The sequence below is a fragment of the Scardinius erythrophthalmus genome (assembly GCF_964197995.2).
Source record: "Scardinius erythrophthalmus genome assembly, chromosome: 5".
NCBI lineage: Eukaryota > Metazoa > Chordata > Actinopteri > Cypriniformes > Leuciscidae > Scardinius > Scardinius erythrophthalmus.
This window is the reverse complement of record NC_138225.1, coordinates 13,036,815-13,060,297: the sequence shown is the minus strand read 5'-3', so window position 1 is coordinate 13,060,297 and position 23,483 is coordinate 13,036,815. Positions and strand designations below refer to the sequence as shown.

Sequence of the window (23,483 nt, the reverse complement as noted above, 5' to 3'; positions counted from 1 at the left end):
TGAAATCTGCCCCCTTTCTTTATTACTAAGAATTTAAAGAAAACAATACAGCTCACATCTCCATCGATTAGGTGTTAAAATAGTTTAATTATATATCTAGGGTGGTCACGTATTTACAGAAAGTTGGCTAAATTAAAACGCTGTTTCTCCGCCGGACTTCGTAAGGACACAGCATGGCTTTCTGTCAGAAGGCAGGTATTCCTCTTGTGTTATCTGCATACAATTTCACTTTTTGAGCAGCATCCTGGCAAAGTCCTCATTGGACAGAGACTTGGTTTGTGTGTCCAGGCTTGTGGTTCCAGGTCCTCCGTGCACTCCATCTGTCACTGTGGCATGTGGTACAGAAACGGTCCCGTTCTCCGCTTTGGCATCTGGAGCGCTCTGTCGGTACAGAGAGCGTGGCAGCAGAGAGATCTGAGTGCGTCCTTTTCCCCTTCTGAAAAGAAATAATAATGTTTAAAGAGAAAGAACTGATGTTTTCAGTAAATCAGGACTGTGAAAAGAAAATTGGAAAACTGTAGGATGTTAAACACAGAGGCTTTGTCACATGATGTTAGGGCTGAAAAATTTGGGAGGGGAAAATTTAAATTATGGGTTTTTTGATTTAAAAAAAAAAAAAAAAAAAAAAAAAGATTAAAGGCCTGTTCACACCGGGACGAATTCCGCGCGCGATATTCGCCGATGTTTAACGCCTCGTGACTAAACAAAGGGCGCCAATGTGAGTGTGCACACCGGCGCGAAAAACGACACGCGTAAAAGCGCCATTTTTTAAAAACGCCTTGGGTTTGTTTTTTTGGTTTGACGCGCCGCATCCGACCAATGAGATTGGCGCTTTTGTTCACGTGTCTGGAGCTTCTGAAGTTACAGTAAAACACAACTTGGGGGCACTCAAACACAAAACGGTCTTGCCGAGCACACATACGTAACTGCGAAGAAGATATACACCAAGTAGCGTCTACACTCCCGGGAAGAAATAAGACGAGGAAGATGCAAGGCAAGATGAATGTAGAGCTGCTGGTCTCGTTGGTGTCGGAACATAAATAACTATATGACAAACGCGACAGCGACTACAAAAATCTTGATAAAAGAGAACTGTTATAGAGTGGTATTAAGCGCCATCTAATGTCAGGGAATGAATTTGCATGTTCACTCGGCTCATCGTCAGCGAAAATCGCTTGGGTGTGAACACAAAAAACGCGTTGAAAAACGCTGGCGAAAAACGCGTGCCGATATTCGTCCCAGTGTGTAGGGCCCTTAAGATTGAAAACTTGATAAAAAAAAAAAAAAACACTTGCTGTACTTTTTTGTGATGCTGAAAAATCTGGCCAATGTTTAAAATATATTAAATAATTTTAATTATGATCAATATTATTATTAAATACAAATATATTAAACAAAATAAATATGTACTGTAATTTCACTGTTACAATATTTAAGAAACAATTTTATTTTAGGGGGAGCTTACAGCAACAAGTTTATAAGCGCTTCTCTTTACAAATCTGGTAAAATGGTTGCCACATGTTGTTCCTAAATGCATGTTATAAGCGACCCAAACTCAGAGCAACTCAGTTCGCAGTAAATGTTGCTCCACATAAATTCATCTCTGCAAGCGCTGTGAGAAAACGAAAATGCCACTTCACTCTGAAACACACAGCGCATACATTTATTTAATTAAATTGCATCCTTTGTGATTTGATAATCACTATGTCATATCACAATTTTGTTTTAATGCGATTATTCGCTCAGCCCTACAAGATAGTTACAGTTTATAGTTAAACAGGCAGCTGAAACCTCTTTTTCTTTCCCAGATCAAATATTACAAAACAACAACAAAAGTATTTTCTCTGAAGACATGGGGATTTGTGAATGTTAGTAATTATGTTGAGAAAAACTGTGGTCTTGGCTACAAGCAGAAATCCAACACGTGACCAGCCACATCAAGTACTTACGCTCCCTGAGGTTGCCTTTGCATTGTTGCCCCCAGGATTCGACTAGGTGCTGCTTTCTCTTCCATATTCCTTCTTGGGGGGTTGCTAATAGCAACAGAGAGTGTGAAGTTCTCCAACATGGTGCCGTCCATCTTCAGCACAGCCTGTGAAGCCTGTGCCTCATTCTCATATTCCACATATGCCAAACCCTACAGAGCACACACATAAATTACTGTGGAGAGAAAACAACCTATTCCTGTAAGTTTTTGTAACTTTGAGTAATATATTCTGGTAATATCAGCTTGGAGATTCTTCTTTCAGGTATTACTACTTAATACTGGGACAGTCGTGTTTTGTATTCATGTTGGTGACAGAGACCTACAAACCTTGGGTTTGCCTGAACGGTTGGTGACTAGCCGGATGGCTTTGATTGTGCCGTGTTCTTTAAAGAGGTCCTCCAGTGTCTCTTTAGTGCAGGTGTATGGCAGGCCCGAGATAAAGATCTTGTGCTTCTCCATTGACGTGTTGTACTTAAAAACCTGCCAGGAAGACATTGTTATAAAAATGATTAACATTTTAAAAAAAGCCAACCAAATACTCGCCAAAGGGAATGTACTAATTGTTTACTTGAACATAGGGATGACGTGGAAACATAAAAAATTCAGAAGTATACAGTCTACATACCTTGAAATCAGGATTCTTGTTCTTGTCCACACAAGGAGACACATACATGGGCCGCCCATCCACCTCCTGCCTGTCTAGTTTCAGTGCCTCAGGTACAGCTAGCCGGTCCTCAAATTGCACATAGCAATAGCCTCTAAACACACCTTTTGGTGTATACACAAGCCGCACCTGCTCTACTGTCCCACAACCCTTAAACAATGTTCGCAGCTTGCCCTCGGGGTCTTCCAGATTAAAGGCCAAGTTACTGACAAAGACACTATTTTCGTCTTTGCGCTGCTCCTTTGACATGTCCTGGGGTTCTCGCTGTGATTCGGATGCTCTCTGCTGGTTCTTACGGAAACCAGGAGGCTCAGTTTTACGCGGTGGTGGAGCTCGTCGGCCGAAAAGCCCGCTTTCTGTCTCCATGAGCTCCTCTGTGACCGTGCTGCCAAAGTCCCCCTCCCCTCTGAGCCTCTTGGATGGCAGCTCTGCACATATTTGATATGTCACTGCAGCCAAAGTCTGAACCACACTGTTAGCTTTTACAAATGGAAATAACCTCAAATTTCTCTGAAAACAGATTTTTTTTTTTTATATATATACACTTAACAGAATTATAGAATCTAAAGCTCTCCATCCACACCTGCTTCCTCTCCCCATTCCTCCTCGCCATCGTCTTCAGCTTTCCGTTTATCCCCTGTTCTGTTTGCTTTCTGGCTCTTCTTTTGGCCTTTTTTATCTGCCTTGGCTTTCCTCCTTTGCTCAGCTTTCTCCTCCTCTTGTCTGGCTATGTTAGCCTCTTTTATAGCCACCTGCAGAAACAGCATATAGATGGCTCATTTCTAAACATTAAAAATTACATTTCTACATGGTGAGCTTCCTGTCAGATGCCTCAAACATGATACATACATATATCTGAATGCTTAAATACTTCTGTTATTTTTAACAGGAAAAAAAAAGTGTATAAATGAAATTGAAATGTATGCCAAGTTTGGAGAAAATTCCAAAAAGGCTAGTTATAGGACTGACTCTTGCTCTCTGCTCATTGACTCTGTTGAGTTTGGTCCCTGTTTTTTGGACTGCAGCATCCCAGTCTTCCAGAGAGCCTGTGAGAGACAAACCCCACATAAACACTCAAAGCTGGACACCCACATTAACAGCAGTATATATTATATATATATATATATATATATATATATATATATATATATATATATATATATATATATATATATATATATATATATATATATATATATATATATATATATATATATATATATATGCATGAATTAAACTCACCCTCCACTCTTTCAAAGTTGAGCAGGACATCACACACATGCTCAGGGTAGTCTGATGTACACTGTACAGCTCTGTGAAGAGCCTTCCTGCAGTGAACAGTATCTCCATAGGACCTGATCAACAAGCATACAAGCAATTAAAATAAATTAAAATAACCTCAATCCTCAACAACTTATTAGCTAGGGCTAAGTCAGGGGCAGCCCTGTTAGCACACATTATTCTGATAAAACAAACAAATGTTTGTTTTCATAAAATTTAATCAAGTCACGTAGTCCGTGAGGGACAGATCCTGAACATTGGTTATTTGTGGAAACTACAGTATGCCAGGCAGGAAATCCAAACGTTCATCCCTATTATCCAACGACCTCAAATATGACTTATTTGAAACATTAAAGGGATAGTTCACCCAAAAATGAAAATTAGCCCATGATTTAGTCGCCCTCAAGTCATCCTAGGTGTATATAACACTGGGCCTCATTCACCAATATCTTCCTAAGAATTTTCTTAACTTTGTACTTAATAAACTTCCTAAGAAAAGTCTATGTCGGATTCATGACGTGTTCTTAAACAACAGAATTGTTTGCACTTGTGTTCTTAGGATTGATGAATCCCACGTCTTTGTAATTGAAAGCGTGTGCCAGTTGTTCCTAATTAGCATAAGAAACCACCCGCAAATTCCCATATAAGGACATGACACTTCAGGGCCGTGTGCAAGAAAAGTTGGAGAATGTCCAAAAGACGCAGAGACGGTGGTGGTCCACCGATCACCAAACGAAAAAAGAACTTCAGTAATTCTGAAACAGAAATTCTACTGCAACAGGTAAATGCCAAACGAGGCATTACGTACGATTTAAAATTGTAAATTGCAGTGTTAGTGTTTCTTTGCATACTATGATTTTATTTATTTTTTAACAAATGATCAGAAATACATTACAGTGAAATACTATCATTGTAAATGACTGTAGAATTAAAATGCAGTAACCAATTATTTGGAGCAAACTGTCATCACTCAAATGTGAGTAAGAGTGCTCTTGAGTGTGCGTAGATTTTGTTCTTAGCTAAGAACAAATCCAATATAAGAAAACATTAGTGAATGTCAGAATCTTTGTAAAAAGTGCGTAAAAGGAGTTTAAGTAGGGCTGGGCGATATATCGCATGACATTGTCAGGCGCATCTCATCAGTAAAGCCGGTTCCTTGAGTAAATCGCCATCACCTGCTTTCAGATGGAGCGGCATTTACAACACAGAGCCGTAGTTAACTGACAAGCTGAGCCATATCGCATTAATTATCACAGGCGATACATATGCGATAATTAATGCGATATGGCTCAGCTTGTGGCAAGAGAAACCCGTGACGCACGTAGGATGTAGGAGTATCGTAAGCTTAGACGCCTCTCGCGGTTTACATAAATAGGGCTGTGCATCAAACTCAAGCTCCTCCTCTATTATATAGAAATCCTCCGACATTTCTCTTCAAAAATTCTTGACATTTTTTAATATAATTCCGATTGATTTAATCTGAAAGAAGAATGTCATATACACCTAGCATGGCTTCAGGGTGAGTAAATCATGGGCTAATTTTCATTTTTGGGTGAACTATCCCTTTAACCTAGATAAATGTGTGCTATTATTAGGCACATATCCAAGTGTTTGAGCGGAGTATGGAAGCTAAACTATAGCTAAATACATAATTCGAAACTCTACTTTTATTTTTTGTAGACTCACAATAACAAGAAAACATTGGGTGCCTTTGTAAAATAAAGAAAACAAACAGGATGCGCTTTCTGCCATCTCGGTCTCTGTGAACTGGAGCGCGTCACAAAAATGAACCAAAGCTCTGCTTGAGCGCGGAATAGGCTATATTTCTATAATAGCCTATAGCTATATATTAAATGCTCATGGTTAAGTATTCTCCTCAGTAAATATTTAAGCAATTAAATTAATATAAACGTAATTACTAGAGTCGAATAGAAAAATATATGATCTATTAGCACAAAATTATTCTGATAAAACAAACAAATGTTTGTTTGCATAAAATGTAACAACTTGCTCAATCTTTAAAACTGAACTGATTTTTCTGTTGATATAACCAAGGTCACACAGCCAGTGAAAAATTATATTAACCAATAATATTATTGCACGCCCCACTTGGAAGTTTGCCAAGACCCTGGGTAAAAACCACTGCTTTAACAGCTTCCAGAAATACTGTGGGGTCCAAAAGTCTAAGGCCCTGATCACACCTGACGCGTTTTTCAGGTTCGAAAACGCGAGGTGCACTGCACTTACCATCACACAGAACGAGCAGTGTGCTGCGTTTTTTTATGTTGCTAGGCAACCACTGAAACAGCTGTCCTGTCAGTCAAGTAAACGTCAAATCTGCCTTTTATTACTTTTATTTACTTTCTGTTAACATTGTGATAGTTACGGTTCGTGGAGTCGTTAAGCTCCTGGTAACCCGCGAGAGCACCACAAGTTTATCCTCCATCATCGCATTCTCCGGGCGTTCAATCAACTGTAGCTTTCATCACTAAAACGGAAGGCCCGCCTCTCCATTCACTCGATTGGACAGTGGAAAAAAACGCGATGACGTCGGGCGCTTTTTCCGCTCGGAGTTGCTTTTTTTTCAACTTCAAAAACGCGAGGCGCAGCAGGCGGTAAAACGCGAGGCGCAGAAGGCGCATAAACAGCGCGCAGAACGGTCGGTGCCATAGGAAACCAATTGAAAACAGGCGCCTCTCACTGCTAAAAACGCGTCAGGTGTGATCGGGGCCTAAGACTGTACACATTTTTTCCCCTCAAATGAACGTGAATTTCAAAATATTTTAGTATTTGGGTTGACACCCTTTTGCCACAACAAGTTGCATAAACTCCACAAGTTTGTGTAAAACCAGCTGATCACATTATCCAGCATGATTTGAGAATTATTCAAAGAGAATCTTGTTCTTCAACAGAAGCAAAAACATATGACTTGTTGCACAAACGGATGAAAATTACTGACCTTTCCAGGTTGTAATATTCCAACCACATGTTGGCATATTTTGCATTCCCTTTTGTCATTATGCTGTCCCACAGTTCACGGGCCTTCTGCATGTTCTTACAGTGTAAGGCCTGTTTGGAACAAACAGACACAAGCAGTCAGCAGAATGACATTACTTAATGGAGGATGGACAGATGCAATGGTATAGTGTTTCCTCACTTCTATCTTTGCCCAGATCTGCATTATTGTGCAGGACAGATCTCCACTTTCACTGAACCCTGAGAAGAAGTGAGACAGTAGTTAAGTATTTCTTTCTACTAAGTCTGCTTTCATACCTCATAAAATCAGACAAGATACTTACTCTCTTCTACATCCTGTTTCAGGTAATCAAGGGAGCGTGCAAAAGCTGCCCGCAGCTCATCCAACTCCCTGCTCCACTCTGCAATGATCAACAAATCCATCAATAGTAAAATCACCAGATTCACTCATCTGATATCAGCTGTGACTGTGGACAAAAACTTGAGAATGTAAGAATACATCAGAAAAAAAGGCAGAAAAGAAAAGCATATGGTCTTGCCTTTGCTGAAATCAACACGTCTCCTCAAGTAGTCCAAATAAGATTGCCAGATTTCTACATAATCAGTCGCCTGGATGAATCCTGCATTCAAGGCCTTTTCAAACACATCTAAGGACATATTTTTGCATGTTAAAAATTGTTCTATTCCTGCAAAAGGTTTTTGTCATTCATAAATGTATTCAACATTACAGTGTTCCCACACCTTTTGTCATTATTTCATAGAGATTGCACACAAATATATATTATTTTATATTTAGATCTGAGCATAATCTAAGAAAGTTAAATTCACTATATAGATTTTTTTTCCATGACAATAGGAACCCTGTTCTAAATCACAACATTTGATGACACAGAAATGACTGAAATGAGTACCTGTCACTGTCTGATGGTCTGTCCCATGCCGCTCTAAAGCCAAAAGATAGCTCTTCCACAGGCTCATGGTCCAGGGACAGTTCCTGACGGCTCGCTCATGAGCAGATAACACTAGATCTTTTATTTTCAACTGATGATCCTGAGGTAGAACAAAAAAAACAATTATGAGCAAATCTTTTTTGTTGTTGTTGCAGTAGGTGTAGAGAGTAGGTGTGAGTGACCAAACAACATCCACCAAGAGCAGCTATTTGACTCAAACACAAAAATGATAGTTTATCACCTAAACCTTCTGCCTGTGAATTCAGAAAATTTTCAACTGAACATTTAAAAATTATATATCAAAGGGAAAGGGAAAGCTCAAAATCCTGTTTCAAAGCTGTCCTATTTATTAACATATCATGGATGTAATGGCTAAATGAGAAAAACTATACTTTTGTTCTACAAACATGACTGCAACTTTAGGTTGTGTGCCTGATTTTTTCAACTTAACAGAATTGCAGAGACTGAAACAAATATACATCAGGATGAATGACAAGCAAATTCACACCTGAATATCACACAACTGAAGTCAAAATACAACCAAAATTCAGAATTATAGATATGTAAAATCAAGATATCAATACAGCATTGCTTGTTTAAATGTACAGAAAAAGTCTTGAGCCTTTTTGTCTTCCACACCAAAGCCACTGAATATGCTTCAGGAAGAGCAGGTGGTGTGTGTGATGAGTTTTCTGTAATGATCATAATTCCCCGTCCAATCCAGCACTGCTGTTTTCCTGCCAACCCATTTACAAGCCCGTCTGCTGCTCAAAAATTACATGTAGCATCAGGCTAAAGGAGACATTCAGCAGGGAATCACTCCTCCATTGTAAAAGAGGTTTAATCTACAGCCAAGACAAATCGGTCTGTGGGAAATTGCCTTACATCAATAAACATTCAGTAAAATGCAATAATGGCTTTACAAACGGGAGAGATGAATAAAATCCCTGATTTGCACATCCTACGTCAACTCAACATCTGCTCACTGCTCTTCTGTTTTTGTTTCATCAAAGACTGAATGTGGATATCTGTTGAAGTATCAATCATGGTAGCAACGTTCTTTGAAGCGTACAAGACTACTCCACAGATAAAACTATAGCCGAATACTCTGAATAGATGGTGCATGGGTATTAGTAAGAAAGAAACGAAGATTCCATTTAACTATGGAAACGGATCTAACACTCGTTCCTGAAGTGGTGCAGGTCATTGGTTACGTAGAAGGCTTTAGATACAATACAGCACTTTGTAAAACCAAGTAATAACCCCCTATATCCATTAGGCAAAGCAGCTCTGTGACTCACAGTGTGGGGTGCATATAATTTAGTTAAATAGCATCTCAATTTAATCACCTAAGAGAGTACAAGTATGGAGGCTTGATTTAATTACTTCACACATCCATAGCTGCCAGGAATTCAACCGCCTGAATGAGCTCCACTAACACACTCCAGCCCATAGCCCTTAATGCAGAAGTTCATTAATTTCAGTCGTTGAATCAGAAAGCCCAAATGGATAGAAGCTTTGGCTGCTAATATGGGAAGGTGTCATTCTCTCCCCTTCTCTGTCTTATTTTTCTCCCCCTACGCGCCTTCCACCATCTCTCTTTCTATCTCGTTAACTCACTGTTTTCCCCCTCTCCCTCCCTCCATCTGGTGAGGTGCTGGCTCTCTAATGTGTTCTCAGCTGCAACTGCGCTGTTACGCGTTTGTGGCTTGTGCATCTCATTACCATCCCATTAAAGCAATTAATATGGTCCTGAATAAACGGAGGGAGGTGTGGGGCAGGCACATGTGCAGATGCACATTCATTTTGTGAGCAGTGCGAAGGGCTGCTGGGTAAAGGGGGACGTGTGCTTATGCAAGTCACTCACCAGATACGTGTTGTATTTGATCCACAGGTCTGGCACAAGGCAGTTCTCCGCCAGTGCTCGCTCAAATATAATCTGGACACGGGCTGGATCCCCTTCCTTCATCTCAAAATCTATGTACGCTTGATACTCCGCCAGCTTTGGAGTTTCAGAGACCAGCTAGAACATCAAAAAGAACAGCATTAGAAAGCACAAAAGAGAAACAACAGTTTGAATTTAACAGAAAAAAAGAGCCATACAGGGAAATTACATCTGTTCTAATTAAAAGAGTGCAAGAGCACTGAACTGACTATTGTAGAGTTTAATTAGTGACTGGGTGCTTTAATTTAAAATAAGTGCAGTGCAATTCTGTTCACTATTAAAAATTACTTCTACTTTCTGGGAGCATGGCACATTCTCCACTTTCTATGGTAACAGCACTAGTTAGGCTGAATTTGTTTTCTGATTTCAGTTTCTCTTGTGACTTGAGTGAATTATTTGTTGAATATGAAAATCTGCATAGTATAAATAATAGCATCTACATGTTAATGCTGCACTGCTACACGAATAGGGGCACTGATTAGTTTACATTAGCTACCCATAGCCATTTTTTTTCTCTAATGTGCTAAGTGTCCAAAGAAAAATAGGATATTCAAAGTAGGAAAAAAAAGGTAGAGCATGACTTGATTTTGTCCTCTGGGAATCAATTAAATGGTGAAAAGTGTTCAGGTTTTGATGGAGGACTGCCACCAATACCAATTTGGTTAAGCAGCCTTAGTGATGTCAGCCAAAAAGGAAGTTGTTTCAGAGATGGTTTAAGTCTTTAATGTTTGATGAAAGACTAGGAATAAAAAGAAGAAACAAGAAAACAAAAAAAGACCAGAAATGTGTAATAAAGTAAATAATAAGATTAAATTGAGATTTCAAGTTGACTTCTCCTGAATGGGTGAAAGTATAGTGTTGATTAGCATATGTTTGCGGACAAAGAGCTTTCATTACCACAGATGGTTTATTCATTCAGAATCTCTAAATGACACTTGTGAAGACTGATTTTGGCTGTAAGCAGGTTACTACTATAAAAGATTTTAAAATCATAACCAATCATTTTGCATTAAATTATGATGGAAAAATCAGAAAACCAATGGGTCTCCACAGCAATAAGACAAGGGCATAGTTACCAAAGCCTCCTCGTAAGGTTTGCATTTCTCCATCTGTTTCAGGGCACGTCTGTACTGGTGTGTGACCGTCTCAGGTACGCCATCATCAGCCCAGTCAGAGTACTCCGCATACGTTCCCTCCATATCTACACGACACAATGTTAACACATAAACATGAGAAACAAAGCATCCAGATATTTCAGCTTTCAAAACCTTTTCACTGTTACTGGAACACAGTTCAGTTCTGTTTCAAAGATGCTTTGAAATAGTCTTTCTGTTACTACTGCATTTCTCACCTATGTCACCACTACAAGGCAATTTTATGACACAGAAATAGGGCAATAGAAACATGAGCCGTGCTGTACGAAAACCCAATCTGTAATCTGGCTCTCTTAGCTGAGTGGGATGTGATCATCCCTTTCTCCACCGCATCTCCGGTGCCAAAAGCAGCCGTCAAGAAAAAAAAAAAAACCTGCTCACAAAACCAGACCATCTGGCTATCTGCAGGCTGCTCCTGGCTCTCCTGTCTCTAGCCTGTGTTACAGTGTCTGGCAGCACTGGTGTCTTCTTGACAGAACCTATACTATTTGATTTAAGAAACGTACATAAGAGGAAACCACATGCAACGGTCAATTTTATTTGTAACTCAAGTCTTAATCAATACCATCTGACCAGATTTCACTTCAGTCTAGACATGTTGTTCTCAGTTTATTTTATTTCTGCCAAATTGCGCAATCTTATATTCATAGTCTAAATTCTTTCAGCATCCGTTCTCCCGAACCTTTCGCCTGTGGATAAGTTTTTCCGATAATTCATTCCAACACTGAAAAGAGAAAGAGACAAGAAAGAATGGGAAAGTGAAGGACTGAAGGAGTGAGAGGAGAGAAACAGAGCAGCTCTCACCCATCAGAGGTACAGCTAGCTGCCGCCTGAAGAGTGTGTGTATGCGGTCGAGCTGGGCGTTCAACAGCTCCTGCTGCTCCTGTGATGGAACGCTGCCAGGAGGAGGCTGAACAAGAAAGAGGGGGTTAAAACACCAATACAATACAAAAACAAAACACTGCAATCGTTTAGGATATTTATACTTCTCATTACTATTCATGTGATATTTAATAACAGGCCTTTCAGTTTGGCTATTTTGACAGCCACCTTAATGCCACGCTGATATTCTGTAATAAATCTAAGTAGGAACCCAGAGTACATACCTGCACTGTTGAGAGAATAACAATCTCAAACTCCCTGTAGGCCTCCCAGATTGAAGCTCCTTTAGTCACGTGTACGCCCACTGCAGTCAGTGCCCTCTCAAAGATGGACCGAACACGCTCAATCCCTCCCTGAGCTCCCATTCCACCAATGGAGTACTGCACATATTCCAACCAGATCTCTGGACCTGTGAATGGGTTAAACTTTAACAGCAGCTTTTTTAAATCCCCCAGCACAGGTTTATCTCAAAACAATCCATCTTACAATTCAGAAGTAATTACATGTTCCTTATCAGATTATTTGTGGTAACTGAATGCGTTTTACAGTCAGCTCAAACACTTCAACAAAAATATTACACTTAGAAAACACTACAAAATTTGACCAATTTAAACCTGTTTCTAAGAACTGAAGATTATGAACATAATTAAGCCACACTTACACACATAATCGTTGACAGCCCTCTCAAACAGCTCGTAGACTTTCTCGCGTTCCGATTCGTCTTCTGTTAGGCGAATTTCATCCTTAAGCCAGTCCAGCCAAATCTCTGTTCCACCAAACATAGCACGCAATAGCCATATCATCACTTGTTTGTAACACATACATATCATATGTATTTACAGACTGTAAATACATACACATTTAAAGACTTCATATTTTGGTTAAAAAATTCCTTATATACACTAACTCATTTTCTAATTGCACTTTCAAAGGTTTCTCCCCTATTGCTGCCCAGCGCTTTTAACACACTCTCGTTATCATGTCAAATAAATCAGTATGAATCACTATCACAATTCAAATGAATTGTAATCTTGCAAGGTTGCTCAGTCCTGTATCTGGAAAGCAACTTTCCTGGAGAGTGATGTGTATTCAAACCTCAAGAACAAATTCACAAAATAGCCAGGACTCTAAAACCACTAGCTGTCCTTTCACTAAAACTCTGGCTACCGCACAAGGCACACAAAGAGAACAAAAAAACAGAAGAGGGAAACAAAATAAGGATGTCCCACCTTCAGTGAGAGGAAAGAGTTCACTCATCTTCTGCCTGGCCTTGCGCAGTCTGTGAAGCTTCCCTTCTTGCCGCAGAAGTTTGATCAGGTCCACATGGCAGTTGTAATCAAATGCGTTGATTGACAGCTGTAGAAATGGGACACAGGTTGTTGTTGACTTGTTTTCTGAGATTCACATGGTATTTACAAAATATTATACAACAGCAATCTTGATTCACAAAAGGGGCCTTCGCACCAAAGGAACATTTTCATTGTTTCTATAACTACTGACAAACGAAGAGAGTTTCTCAATCCACCACAAAGAATTTAGTTGGAAAGTTGGAACTACAGTAACAAACGCCAAACTGACAGCGGCCAATGCCTGTAGTCGGGACACGCCCCCCTGTTTTTCCCTCGAGCCCCGCCTTCTGGTTGAACGGAGCCCCCCTGTTTTTCGTGCAAGCTCTTGTGTTGTGTGCGCGAGCCCTGCCCCTTTCCAGGCCCGTTCAACCTCTATAACTACTTTATTGGTCGCAGGAACTGGCAATGATTTTAGCTATACAAATGCCTTTTGGGGGGACTGAATTAGCTCCTACTTCAGAGTAGGAGCTAACCCAGCACAATAGGAACTACCAGTGACGTAAGTGAATACTGATTGGACAAACACATGCAAAACAATGGCACCCGGCATTTTTTAAAAAGCCATGCAAACAGTTTACATCAGTGGTTTGGTTCTCAAAGTTTTTTGGTCACACTCACCCCCTTTAAAAAATATGGCACCTAGGGTTGCAAAATTCTGGGAATTTTCAAAGATGGAAACTTTCCATGGGAATTAATGGGAATTTAAGGGAATTCACAGGAATTTATGGGAATAAACGGGAATAAACTGGGATTTTTCAAAGTTGAAGGTTGGCTCTTCATGGGGAACTTAAATATAGTTGAGGAAAGTATATTTTAGAATAATCTTGACTAAAACAAACAGATGCCATTCAAATACACTTGAATATCCATGCCATTCCTCAATCACATGCACATAGCACACTGCTTACTGCATGGCTATTGAGACCCCACCCCCTACTGGCACTGTGCATGCCTCCATCACATGTACAGAAGCCCAAAGCACAAGACTATTGAAGGCACACATTTGAGCCTGTGGACTAAACAAAGTGAAGTAAGTTTTGATGATATTATGGGGAAATATATTTATTAAATGTTTAAATTGCAAATATCACATACAAATGTATTCATCTAGTAGATAGCAAGCTGATAAGTTAGATGCTAAATAAGCTAGCATAACTTTATTTACCACTTAAGTAGGGCTGGGCGGTATGACGGTATATATCGTTACCGCGGAAGAAAATGTCAGCCATAACAGATTTTTTTATTCCGTGTATACCACAACATGTAAATAAGTAGGCGTGGTTAACTCATGTGCAGCTTTCGTGAGACTGAGACACTGATATTTGTCAAAGAAACATGAAGAAAGACCAAGAGGATCCACAAAAGGAATTACGTTTTCAAAATTAACGTGATATTTTCAGGGGGGGAAGGCGCAGAAGTCAACTAGAGCAGAGCAGCACACTGAAAGTTTAGAGAGACGCACATGCGCAACGGGGCTTACTTGACAACAAGTTCATAAATCAATATTCTAACGAATAGAAATAACCTTAAATAATGTATCTATCCGTCTCTTATGTGTACAGTTACTTTCAGAGTGGACGCGCAAGCGGTTGCTGTGGTAATGAATATTTCCAAAATTCCCCAGCTTAACTTCTCATGGAAATTTACCGGAAACTTTCCGGAAATTTACCGGAAACTTTCCGGAAATTTACCGGAAATTTTCCGCCCCTTTGCAACCCTAATGGCACCCCCACCACCAACTTTGAATACCAAATAATTTCACTAAAAATATATATAAAAACTAGGGGTGTAACGATACACCAATGCCACGGTTCGGTTCATATCACGGTTTTGGAGCCACGGTTCGGTTCGGTTCGGTTCTGTTTGCTGTGGGGGCAGGGTTCATGGCAGGGCACCACCAGCAATAATAACACTAGATTCACTTTTAACTTAATAAAAACAACAACAACAATAATTTAACTTAACTTTATTAATTTTATACATTGGCTTCATGTTTTCTTTAGAGCAGTTAGCACACCTGAGTTAACTAAAATGAAATAGCCTAAATGTCTCCACTGACTAGTCAGAAATAAACTGCACACCTGAGTAGGGTTGCCAACTTCAGAAAAGTAAAATGCGGGACAATTGTGGTTCTTTATAGGAAAATGAGGGACACTCAAAATATTTACTGTATCGCACAATGTACATAATTTCAGTGTCTGCAAACTGTAGTTAAGTATAGGCTATGTTTAAAAGGTTATCAGACAAACACATTTGTATTGCTTAACCTATTTATGTACAATTTAATTCTAAAAATAATTTTAATGTCATACAAAAAAATATATGTCACATTACAAACAAACCACCATTCAAAATAACCGCATTTATCTGAAATGGAAAGCTTTTTTAACATTATACATAGGCCTACAGTTCAAAAGTTTGAGGTTAAGATTATTTTTTGGGGAAAGTAATTAAAGAAAGTAATTGCCTACTTTTATTCAGCAAGGATGCATTACATTAATCAAAAGTGACAATACATTTATAGTGTTACACAAGCTTTCTATTTCAAATAAATATCTTATGATCTTTACATTCATCAAAGAATGATTTGCCGAAATCAAAACGTGGACAGTGAAAGGAAATTACAGTTAGCGCGAGACGAGTCGAAGCGGAAGCGGCCAGACGGCAAAGGATTATGTTCGCAAATCAAACAATGATTAAAAAAAGCTGTGATATGTCATCATATTGGATGATGACAGGTGTCGGTGATCATTCTCAAGATTCGTGATCAGCACTGCTGCTGTTGCTGCTGTATCAATATCAGTCAGTGGTTGTGACCGCAGGGTCTTCAATCACAATATGCCGTGGCGTGGAGTTGCCATCCTGAAGTGCGTATGTAAACTCCCGAGCGTGATCGATCACCCAAATCACGTGACATGCACTTTATTTAGTAAATAATATTATAATAATATTTATTAAAACTACAGCTCTTATTAGTTGTTAAAAGTGTACTCATTAATTACTATTTAATCAAATGTCAAGGAAGAAAAAATAGTTTTGTGACAAAGTGAAGTGAGAGTTGGGCAGCATTGGGCAGGGAGCAGGGAGCAGGGAGCAGGGAGCGGGGGGCGGGGGGCGGGGCGCGTTCGGTTCGACATGAGAGTATCGCGGTTCGAACCGTGGCTGTTGTATCGCGGTTTTTCGGTTCGGTTTGAATATCGTTACACCCCTAATAAAAACAGTAACTTTTTTTAAACTGAACAACTTGCAATGAAAAACATCTGCAACAGGGTATCTGCACAATTTTTAAAGTCATATTTAAGGCTTTTTAAGACCTTTTTAAGACCTGAAGAAATCAAAATTAATACCGTACATTAGGGGTGTTAAATATTGACAAAAATATGTCTAGATATTTTCAAAGTTTTGTTAATAATTAGATGATATTTTACTGATTGTGTTTTTGTACTGGTATCCTGGCTGGTTTAGGCCTGTTGTTGACAGCAGACTCACAAAGATATTCATATTTTTTTTATATTCTATGTAGTGGTCAGTTCACAGTAGTGACCGAAATTAACATTTTTATTAAGGGGCAATATTTGCCACCTTAAATTGATTTCCAGGGGCATTTTCACCTATATGTAGACATTGTTTCTAAACGTATTTAGAGGTATGCATCACCTTTTATGTCAAATTCTAACATTCAAATTAAATTATATTAGAATAACACAGTACCAACGTCAAATTAAATCATTAAATTAAAATCCATCCTTGCAGTGCAGAGCTGACACAGAAGCGGCATCAAAACTGGCATTAGCCTACTATATTTAAGCTTCATTTACAATTGCATAAATAAAGCTATTCAATATTTAAATATTAAATGATTTATAATTTTAACGTTTTAATTAAAGGATACTTTAAATATGAAACTAAAACCACCAGTAGGTGGTGGCAAGTCACTGTCTTAATAAGCGAGTTGTTGGAGTCATTTATTCAACCGAACGGTAGCCTGGCAAGCCAGACCCACATCAAGATGTTTGGTCTGGCAACTCACCATAGTCACGGCTCAATCAGAGGGGCGGGATAAACGGCTGTCTTTCAAATTCCCTCTGCACGCAATAGGACAGCGCTTCAACCAACCAGAGCGTTTTCCCAACAGCGGAGCTCACGTTAGTTGATAGATTCAACTTTTGAATCTGGCCGGCAAAACTACGAACACATCTTCCTTTTTTAAGAATGACTTAAGTGCCGTTCTTTGCTCTTTTCTCATAGAAAAACCTAACTCCAAGTCCTCCAGAGTCACGGACCAAGCCGATTTGAAAGACTATTCTCCAACAGCAGCAGCCATTCTTTGTTTTCAAGTAGAAGGGAACAGTCGCAACTCTGTTGTCATTATGTTAAGCCCGCCCTGCCTACTCTATACACGACGTGATTGGCCTGACCCAATTTAGGTTTTTCCAGCACGAAAGTCAATGGAGAGTTGCTAGACTACCCTGGCTGCAAAATACATTTTGCTGCCGCTAGGGTGCATCTAGATTTCTAGGCTAACCGAACGGCTGATTCATTCAGAAAAACAAGTGATTGTTCATTGAATCGTTAAAATGATTCGTTCAAAACGCGGATTTCAGTATAAAAAAATAAAAATAAAAAAAACATTGCTGTCTGTTGGACTACGGCTTCATTATGAAATTCTCGTCGGCGATATAAAGTGAAAATTTACAATATTGTGTCCAAAAAGTAACTCACAATGTTAACTTTATTGTTAATTTAACTGTTGTATAAAACGCTAATTAGAGTTTCAATTTCGAAAGCATTTAGATAAGTCTAAGTCAAAGTGGCATCTAAAATTTAAGACCTTTCATAAGTAAAAATAAGACTTTTAAAAAATATATATATATTTAAGACTTTTTATGGCCTTAAATTTAAAAAATCTAATTTAAGACCTTTTAAGACTTTTTAAGGATCCGCGGGGACCCTGTGCAAAAGATTTAACTTTGTAATGCCTTTGGCCCATTGAAAAATATAACAGTAAGTTAGAATAATAGATCAGAACATAACTTTTAATTTAAATAAAAAATGTCAATTTTAAGTGATGCTTTTTGTGAACAATATAATCAGTGGATGCAATGAGCTCTTTTGACGGCGCCTCACGAGCTCAGAAGCTTATACTTCTTTTTGCCGGAACACGGCAGCACAGCTTGTGACGCCATCCGCTGAAGAGGTGCTTTTCTATGGCGAGGAACATATAAGACGGGCTTGTTCAGATGGTGCAAAGTCAACAGTCTGAAGAGAGTAAGATACAGTGGAATTGGGGTTCATGTTGCTTTAAAAAGGCAGAGCACCAATCGCTATTCACACACTTGAATGAGGTTTTTTTTTTCCTGCCGAGCAGGAATTTTGTTCTGGGGGACCACTCTGGTGGCTAGTTCTTATAACTACCCGGTGCAAAAGCCCCTAAAAAGTATCCTGTGGAAGTTGACCTACAAAAGTTTAATATCAGTAAACATGTTAAAATCCTTCAGAATAAATGCATCAATATGAAATTACATTGCTCGAAGAAAATGCTTAAATGGGAAGCATATATACACAAAATATCACATGATTGCAACGCTTAAGGGAATATGCAAGGTATGAACTAAAAAATGTCTTCTAAACTGCATTACTTCATCAGCACAGATTCTTGCTTGATTTTTTCCAAACATTTAACCAATACATTTGGTTGGGTGGGATGGCTAAAGATTCATCTGGACAAGGCAGGCATTCACTGTAGTCTATCACGCAAGAGTGGGAGACACTGGAACAGTTCCACTTCCCACGGAGAGCAAATATCTGTAGGACTTAAAAAAATAAATCAGATAATGTGACTGGTTTTTGATCCACTATATTTTGCAGGGTACAAGCTAAACTTTGATCTCGGCTTTCTTATGCATTATAACAAAACAGAATCTGGCTGATTGGTGTAGAGATCAGACACACTTGGCAAATTTGGCATTACAGCTGTTGCATGATTGTTGTTGAACAGGGACTTGACTACAGTTCCATGCAAATCACCGTCTTTCATCCATTTTATGATGGTCAGAAATGAATTCAGAATGGAACAATTCAATGCAAGGCCATAGCGACTCAACCGAACCTGTGCATTTATCATGGAAACAAAGTTAATTTTTTTAATAGAATCACATAGAAAGCTGACACTCCTGCTGAAAATAAACCCCATCTTAAACAACTCTAAGCTAGTTTTCTGATCTTCTAGCCTGGTCAGTCAGAATATTTTAGAGGGCATTTGGATACTTTCTAGATGGAAAACCAGCTGAAGACCAGTTTATATAAGTTTTATGCAACTGGCATAACATGCATTTTGAAGATGCTTTTATCATAAGCGACTTGCACTGCATCAAAGGTACACATTTGATCAGGTCATACTTTCCCTGGAAATCAAACCCATGACCTTGCTAGACAGTTTGCTAGAAAGCCCCTCTATTGTGCCACACTGGTGTTTTCATCTGCTAGTCAAATCAGAATCATCATCCACTCCAAAACAGAAGTCAAACCCCCAAGAGACCAGAGCAACACAAAGCATCTCAAAGCAAACACGTGGACATGAAAACATTATCTTATCATTATGCAACATTATCTTCACCCCCTGAAAGCCTCCTGCTACATACAGCATGTGGTCTGCAACCCTAAACTAATGTGTAATAATCATGATTCAAGTCTAAAATCACCACAGCATCTAATAGTCATCTCTCTTGACAACTCCGTTGCACACAGCTCCCTCTATATGGCGCGTGTTTGAACCCCGTGTCGTCATCAAAACACTCCACCAGTAAACTTTATTCTTATACATTGTACATAAAGTCTTTAGACATGCAAGGACACAAAGCTCCATAGACACATTTGGGACTGCATATGGGTGGAAAACAAGTAAAGAGGCTAAATGAAGGGGCAGTTTGGAGGGATTAAATATCATGGCACAAGTGTTCGCTAGCTCACTAAAGCCTTTGCTAGCCACATTCCTCTGGAACAGTTCAGCATTTCTGTATTTTTATTACTCCTGGCCATGTATTTGGTATGTAAAGCATGTATGGCCTCTCTAATAAACGGGTTCTGGTAAATATATTTACAGAAAGTCCCCAGGAGAGTCGTTCGTGCCGTGTTTTGAGAGCTGCGTATGTGAGGAGAGTCGTTAGCCTCATTCATTCCTCTCACCTGCTCCTCCAGCCGCTGGATCTCTGCTTCATTCTCCCGCTCGTCCTCAGACGTGTTCTCTTCATCTTCCTCCTCGGAATGCTCAACTCCCATCCCTTCTTCTTCTTCCTCCTCCGACTCCATCTCTCGCTCCATGCCCTCAGCCTCCTCTTCGATATCTGGCAACAACGTCTGTTCTTCGTTACCCGTCGCCGCCATGTTGAGTCTTATCTGCCTGGAAACAGGCAGGGCTCGCGCACACAACACAAGAGCTCGCGCGAAAAACAAGGGGGCTCGTTCAACCAGAAGGCGGGGCTCGAGAGAAAAACAGGGGGGCGTGTCCCGACTACAGGCATTGGCCGCTGTCAGTTTGGCGTTTGTTACTGTAGTTCCAACTGTCCAACTAAATTATTTGTGGTGGATTGAGAAACTCTCTTCGTTTGTCAACATTAAATGTTTTTCACGCCTTTGTCCAATGCAGCAGACAGCAGTAATGACACATATACATTGAAATTCCTAAATATTCACATTTGATATGCATGCTAAATGTCAAATATTTAATATTATTACTCATTTAAACATGCTAAACATTATTTATAAATTATATGAGTAAGTGCAGGGTGAAATCGCTCCGCCTGCTGGTTGAGTTCCGTGATAGCTCCAACTTGTCGGAGACTCGGAGCTCCACCTCTCTAGACATCATGGGTTGAGCTTGACCTAGTCTAGCTCCTCCTCTCTGGATCTAATGGGTGAGGAAGGACAGAGTTATGCTTAGGGTGTGGTTGGACCTTCTAGCTCCACGCATTATGTCCAAATTACATCCAGAGAGGGGGAGTTGAGATCTGTTTTTGAGCAAAACAGTAGTAACATTAAATCTAGAATGTAGAAATAACTGCATACATTATAAAGGTGGGTTGTATATTAGTTATAATAAAAGATGATTACAATTATGAGCAATGCAGTGAACTATGGTTGTTGAGTGCTGTGCAAAACAACAGTGAAGTTAATTAAAAGGCATATATATACAATATATAATATTATATATATACAATATTATATAAATGCGATATGTATAATATATACAGTTTTAAAAATAACTTATGTAACATATCTCACAATTGTATAAGCAGTTGTTCGGTAAAGCGCGCCCCCTGCCAGTGTAGCCCAGTGTGTGCAGCATCAGTAATCAGTCAGTCATCATGGCGTTAGCAGCGGCAGCCAAGCGCTCTGCAGTCTCTGCACTTTTCACTAGATCGTTGTCATTACCAGAGCTCAAATCCGCCTACTCTTATCATAAAAAGGTAAGTATCACTTCTTGTCTTACGGCTGACCATCCACTGATACTTGAACTAGGATTTATTCAGTTGTAGTTCCTAATGTTTTAGGAGAACAACTTTGTTTCAGCGTGGTTGCTAGCTAGGCTAACGTCAGATAACTGCGCATGTAAACAAACCAGCAGAACATTGTACGTTAAAGGTATTCGGCAGTATGCATGTCATTAGTTGGTTTGTGTATTTTTGACTGAGGTAAAATGACATTCATCCATATTTATTTACAGTTAGTTTCATAATCCACTTGTGTAACTCTCCTACAAAGAGAGAAAGAGAGTCTTTCAGTAACGTTATCTTAACTGTGCCACAGGTTAATACGCCTGTATATTATTAGTTTGAGTAACGTTACACAAAATAATTACCAATAAATATCAATAATCTGTAATGTTATGTTGTGAAGGTCATTGTCATTATCTGCCAAGGGGACTTTTTCATTTGGTGTAAATTTTCATTCTCACCAGTCCTCAAATGACTTGTCTTTGATTGTTAAATATGACCAGGATGTGGTCATGTATTTTTCTGAAGGTGGTGGACCACTATGAAAACCCTAGAAATGTTGGTTCCCTGGACAAGAATGCCAAGAATGTGGGCACTGGTTTGGTAGGCGCTCCTGCATGTGGGGATGTAATGAAACTACAGGTAAGGCCTTTTTTTCTTTTACATATTTAGTTATATTTAATATAACTTAATTTAATTCAATAATAAAAAAATATTGAATTATATAAATATATATAATTTACATCATTGACTTGACTCTTTTGTTTTACAGGTTCAGGTGGATGAGAATGGAAAGATAACGGATGCCAGATTCAAAACATTTGGCTGTGGCTCAGCCATTGCTTCTAGCTCACTGGCAACTGAGTGGATGAAGGGGAAATCGGTGAGTCATTGTGACTCAGACCATCACGTGCATTCACAGTGTGATCAGATTATCTCATTGTGCTCCACATTTGTTTTCTCAAATGTTCCTACAATTGTATGACCACTTTTCCTTGTACAGATTGATGAAGCCCTGAAAATCAAAAACACAGAGATTGCCAAAGAACTTTGTCTACCACCAGTCAAACTACATTGTTCCAGTAAGTGTATTTAAATGGTTGTTTCAGATTGCAAACACATTAATGTTATCAAAATAAAGACATGGACTCAAATTCTGTTTTTATAATTTCATTATTTTTTTCTGGCAGTGCTTGCAGAAGATGCTATTAAGGCTGCATTAGCAGACTACAGGCTCAAACAGAAGGACAACAAGGAGACGTTGGCAGAGGCTCGAAATTAATGTCCTAATTCACCAAGAAGTCACTGTTACCCACTCTTGTTGTGACTTAGAAAAATGGTGCAGTTTATTTCCTGACTGAGGTTGCAATTAACATAATAGCCAGTGTCTATCATTACTACTTAATGTGCACTGCCTTAGCATTTCTGGTTTGAAGTAGTTTGCATTGACAGACTTTGGGGATCTCTGGATTAAAGTTTGTTTTCTGTATCTATCTGAATCACGCACATTCGCAATAGACTTTTTTTCCGGAAGATCGCATACTCTGACATGAAATGCCCTCAATATTATATGTATACTACTAAAATGCTTGTAACTGTATTCTCATACACTTTATAAAAAGGAAAGTATGGGTTTTGAAAAAAAATTACTTTTCTTAAAATTTGCAGGAGGGTCATTATGGTTTGGCAGTGATTTGTAAGCAAAAAAAAGTGACACCAAAAACCAAAAGATACTTGGGCTTTGATGCTGTATTATTTCTTGTAAAAACTTAATAAAGCTCTAGATGTTAATGTTGCATCATC

At 39.1% G+C, this 23,483-nt stretch overlaps 2 protein-coding genes across 3 annotated transcripts; one reads left to right on the top strand and one right to left on the bottom strand.

The window, feature by feature from the left end:
• Positions 1 to 20,627, bottom strand: sart3 (spliceosome associated factor 3, U4/U6 recycling protein). Its single transcript, XM_081366067.1, has 19 exons — positions 20,374 to 20,627; positions 13,069 to 13,195; positions 12,501 to 12,605; positions 12,064 to 12,248; positions 11,762 to 11,867; positions 10,880 to 11,004; positions 9,726 to 9,881; positions 7,820 to 7,958; positions 7,448 to 7,555; positions 7,232 to 7,309; positions 7,090 to 7,148; positions 6,892 to 7,001; positions 3,894 to 4,006; positions 3,621 to 3,697; positions 3,235 to 3,403; positions 2,613 to 3,079; positions 2,315 to 2,467; positions 1,950 to 2,137; positions 1 to 436 (listed from the first exon to the last, which is right to left on the bottom strand). The coding sequence occupies exons 1-19, from the start codon at positions 20,569 to 20,571 to the stop codon at positions 226 to 228; spliced, it is 2,874 nt and encodes a 957-aa protein (XP_081222193.1). The 5' UTR covers positions 20,572 to 20,627; the 3' UTR covers positions 1 to 225.
• A 476-nt stretch (positions 20,628 to 21,103) lies between these two features.
• Positions 21,104 to 23,483, top strand: iscua (iron-sulfur cluster assembly enzyme a). Of its 2 annotated transcripts, XM_081366109.1 has the most exons (6): positions 21,104 to 21,261; positions 21,483 to 21,653; positions 22,209 to 22,322; positions 22,453 to 22,563; positions 22,684 to 22,762; positions 22,871 to 23,483. In XM_081366109.1, exons 2-6 carry the CDS (start codon positions 21,552 to 21,554, stop codon positions 22,960 to 22,962), a joined length of 498 nt encoding a protein of 165 aa, XP_081222235.1. In that variant the 5' UTR covers positions 21,104 to 21,261; positions 21,483 to 21,551; the 3' UTR covers positions 22,963 to 23,483. The 2 variants fall into 2 exon arrangements, with proteins under 2 accessions (XP_081222235.1, XP_081222236.1); XM_081366110.1 differs by lacking the exons at positions 21,104 to 21,261; positions 21,483 to 21,653 and adding an exon at positions 21,675 to 21,828 and having other exon boundaries at positions 22,184 to 22,322.

What these genes read in the sequence shown, in the direction of transcription:
- sart3 (XM_081366067.1), bottom strand. Translation starts at nt 20,571, where the DNA reads ATGGCGGCGACGGGTAACGAAGAACAGACGTTGTTGCCAGATATCGAA. An exon ending in TCCAGCGGCTGGAGGAGCAG is followed by an intron (nt 13,196 to 20,373) that starts GTGAGAGGAATG and finishes CCATTTCTACAG; the next exon opens with CTGTCAATCAACGCATTTGA. An exon ending in GAAACAGGATGTAGAAGAGA is followed by an intron (nt 7,149 to 7,231) that starts GTAAGTATCTTG and finishes ACTTCTTCTCAG; the next exon opens with GGTTCAGTGAAAGTGGAGAT.
- iscua (XM_081366109.1), top strand. Translation starts at nt 21,552, where the DNA reads ATGGCGTTAGCAGCGGCAGCCAAGCGCTCTGCAGTCTCTGCACTTTTC. An exon ending in CCTACTCTTATCATAAAAAG is followed by an intron (nt 21,654 to 22,208) that starts GTAAGTATCACT and finishes ATTTTTCTGAAG; the next exon opens with GTGGTGGACCACTATGAAAA. An exon ending in GGGATGTAATGAAACTACAG is followed by an intron (nt 22,323 to 22,452) that starts GTAAGGCCTTTT and finishes TTTGTTTTACAG; the next exon opens with GTTCAGGTGGATGAGAATGG.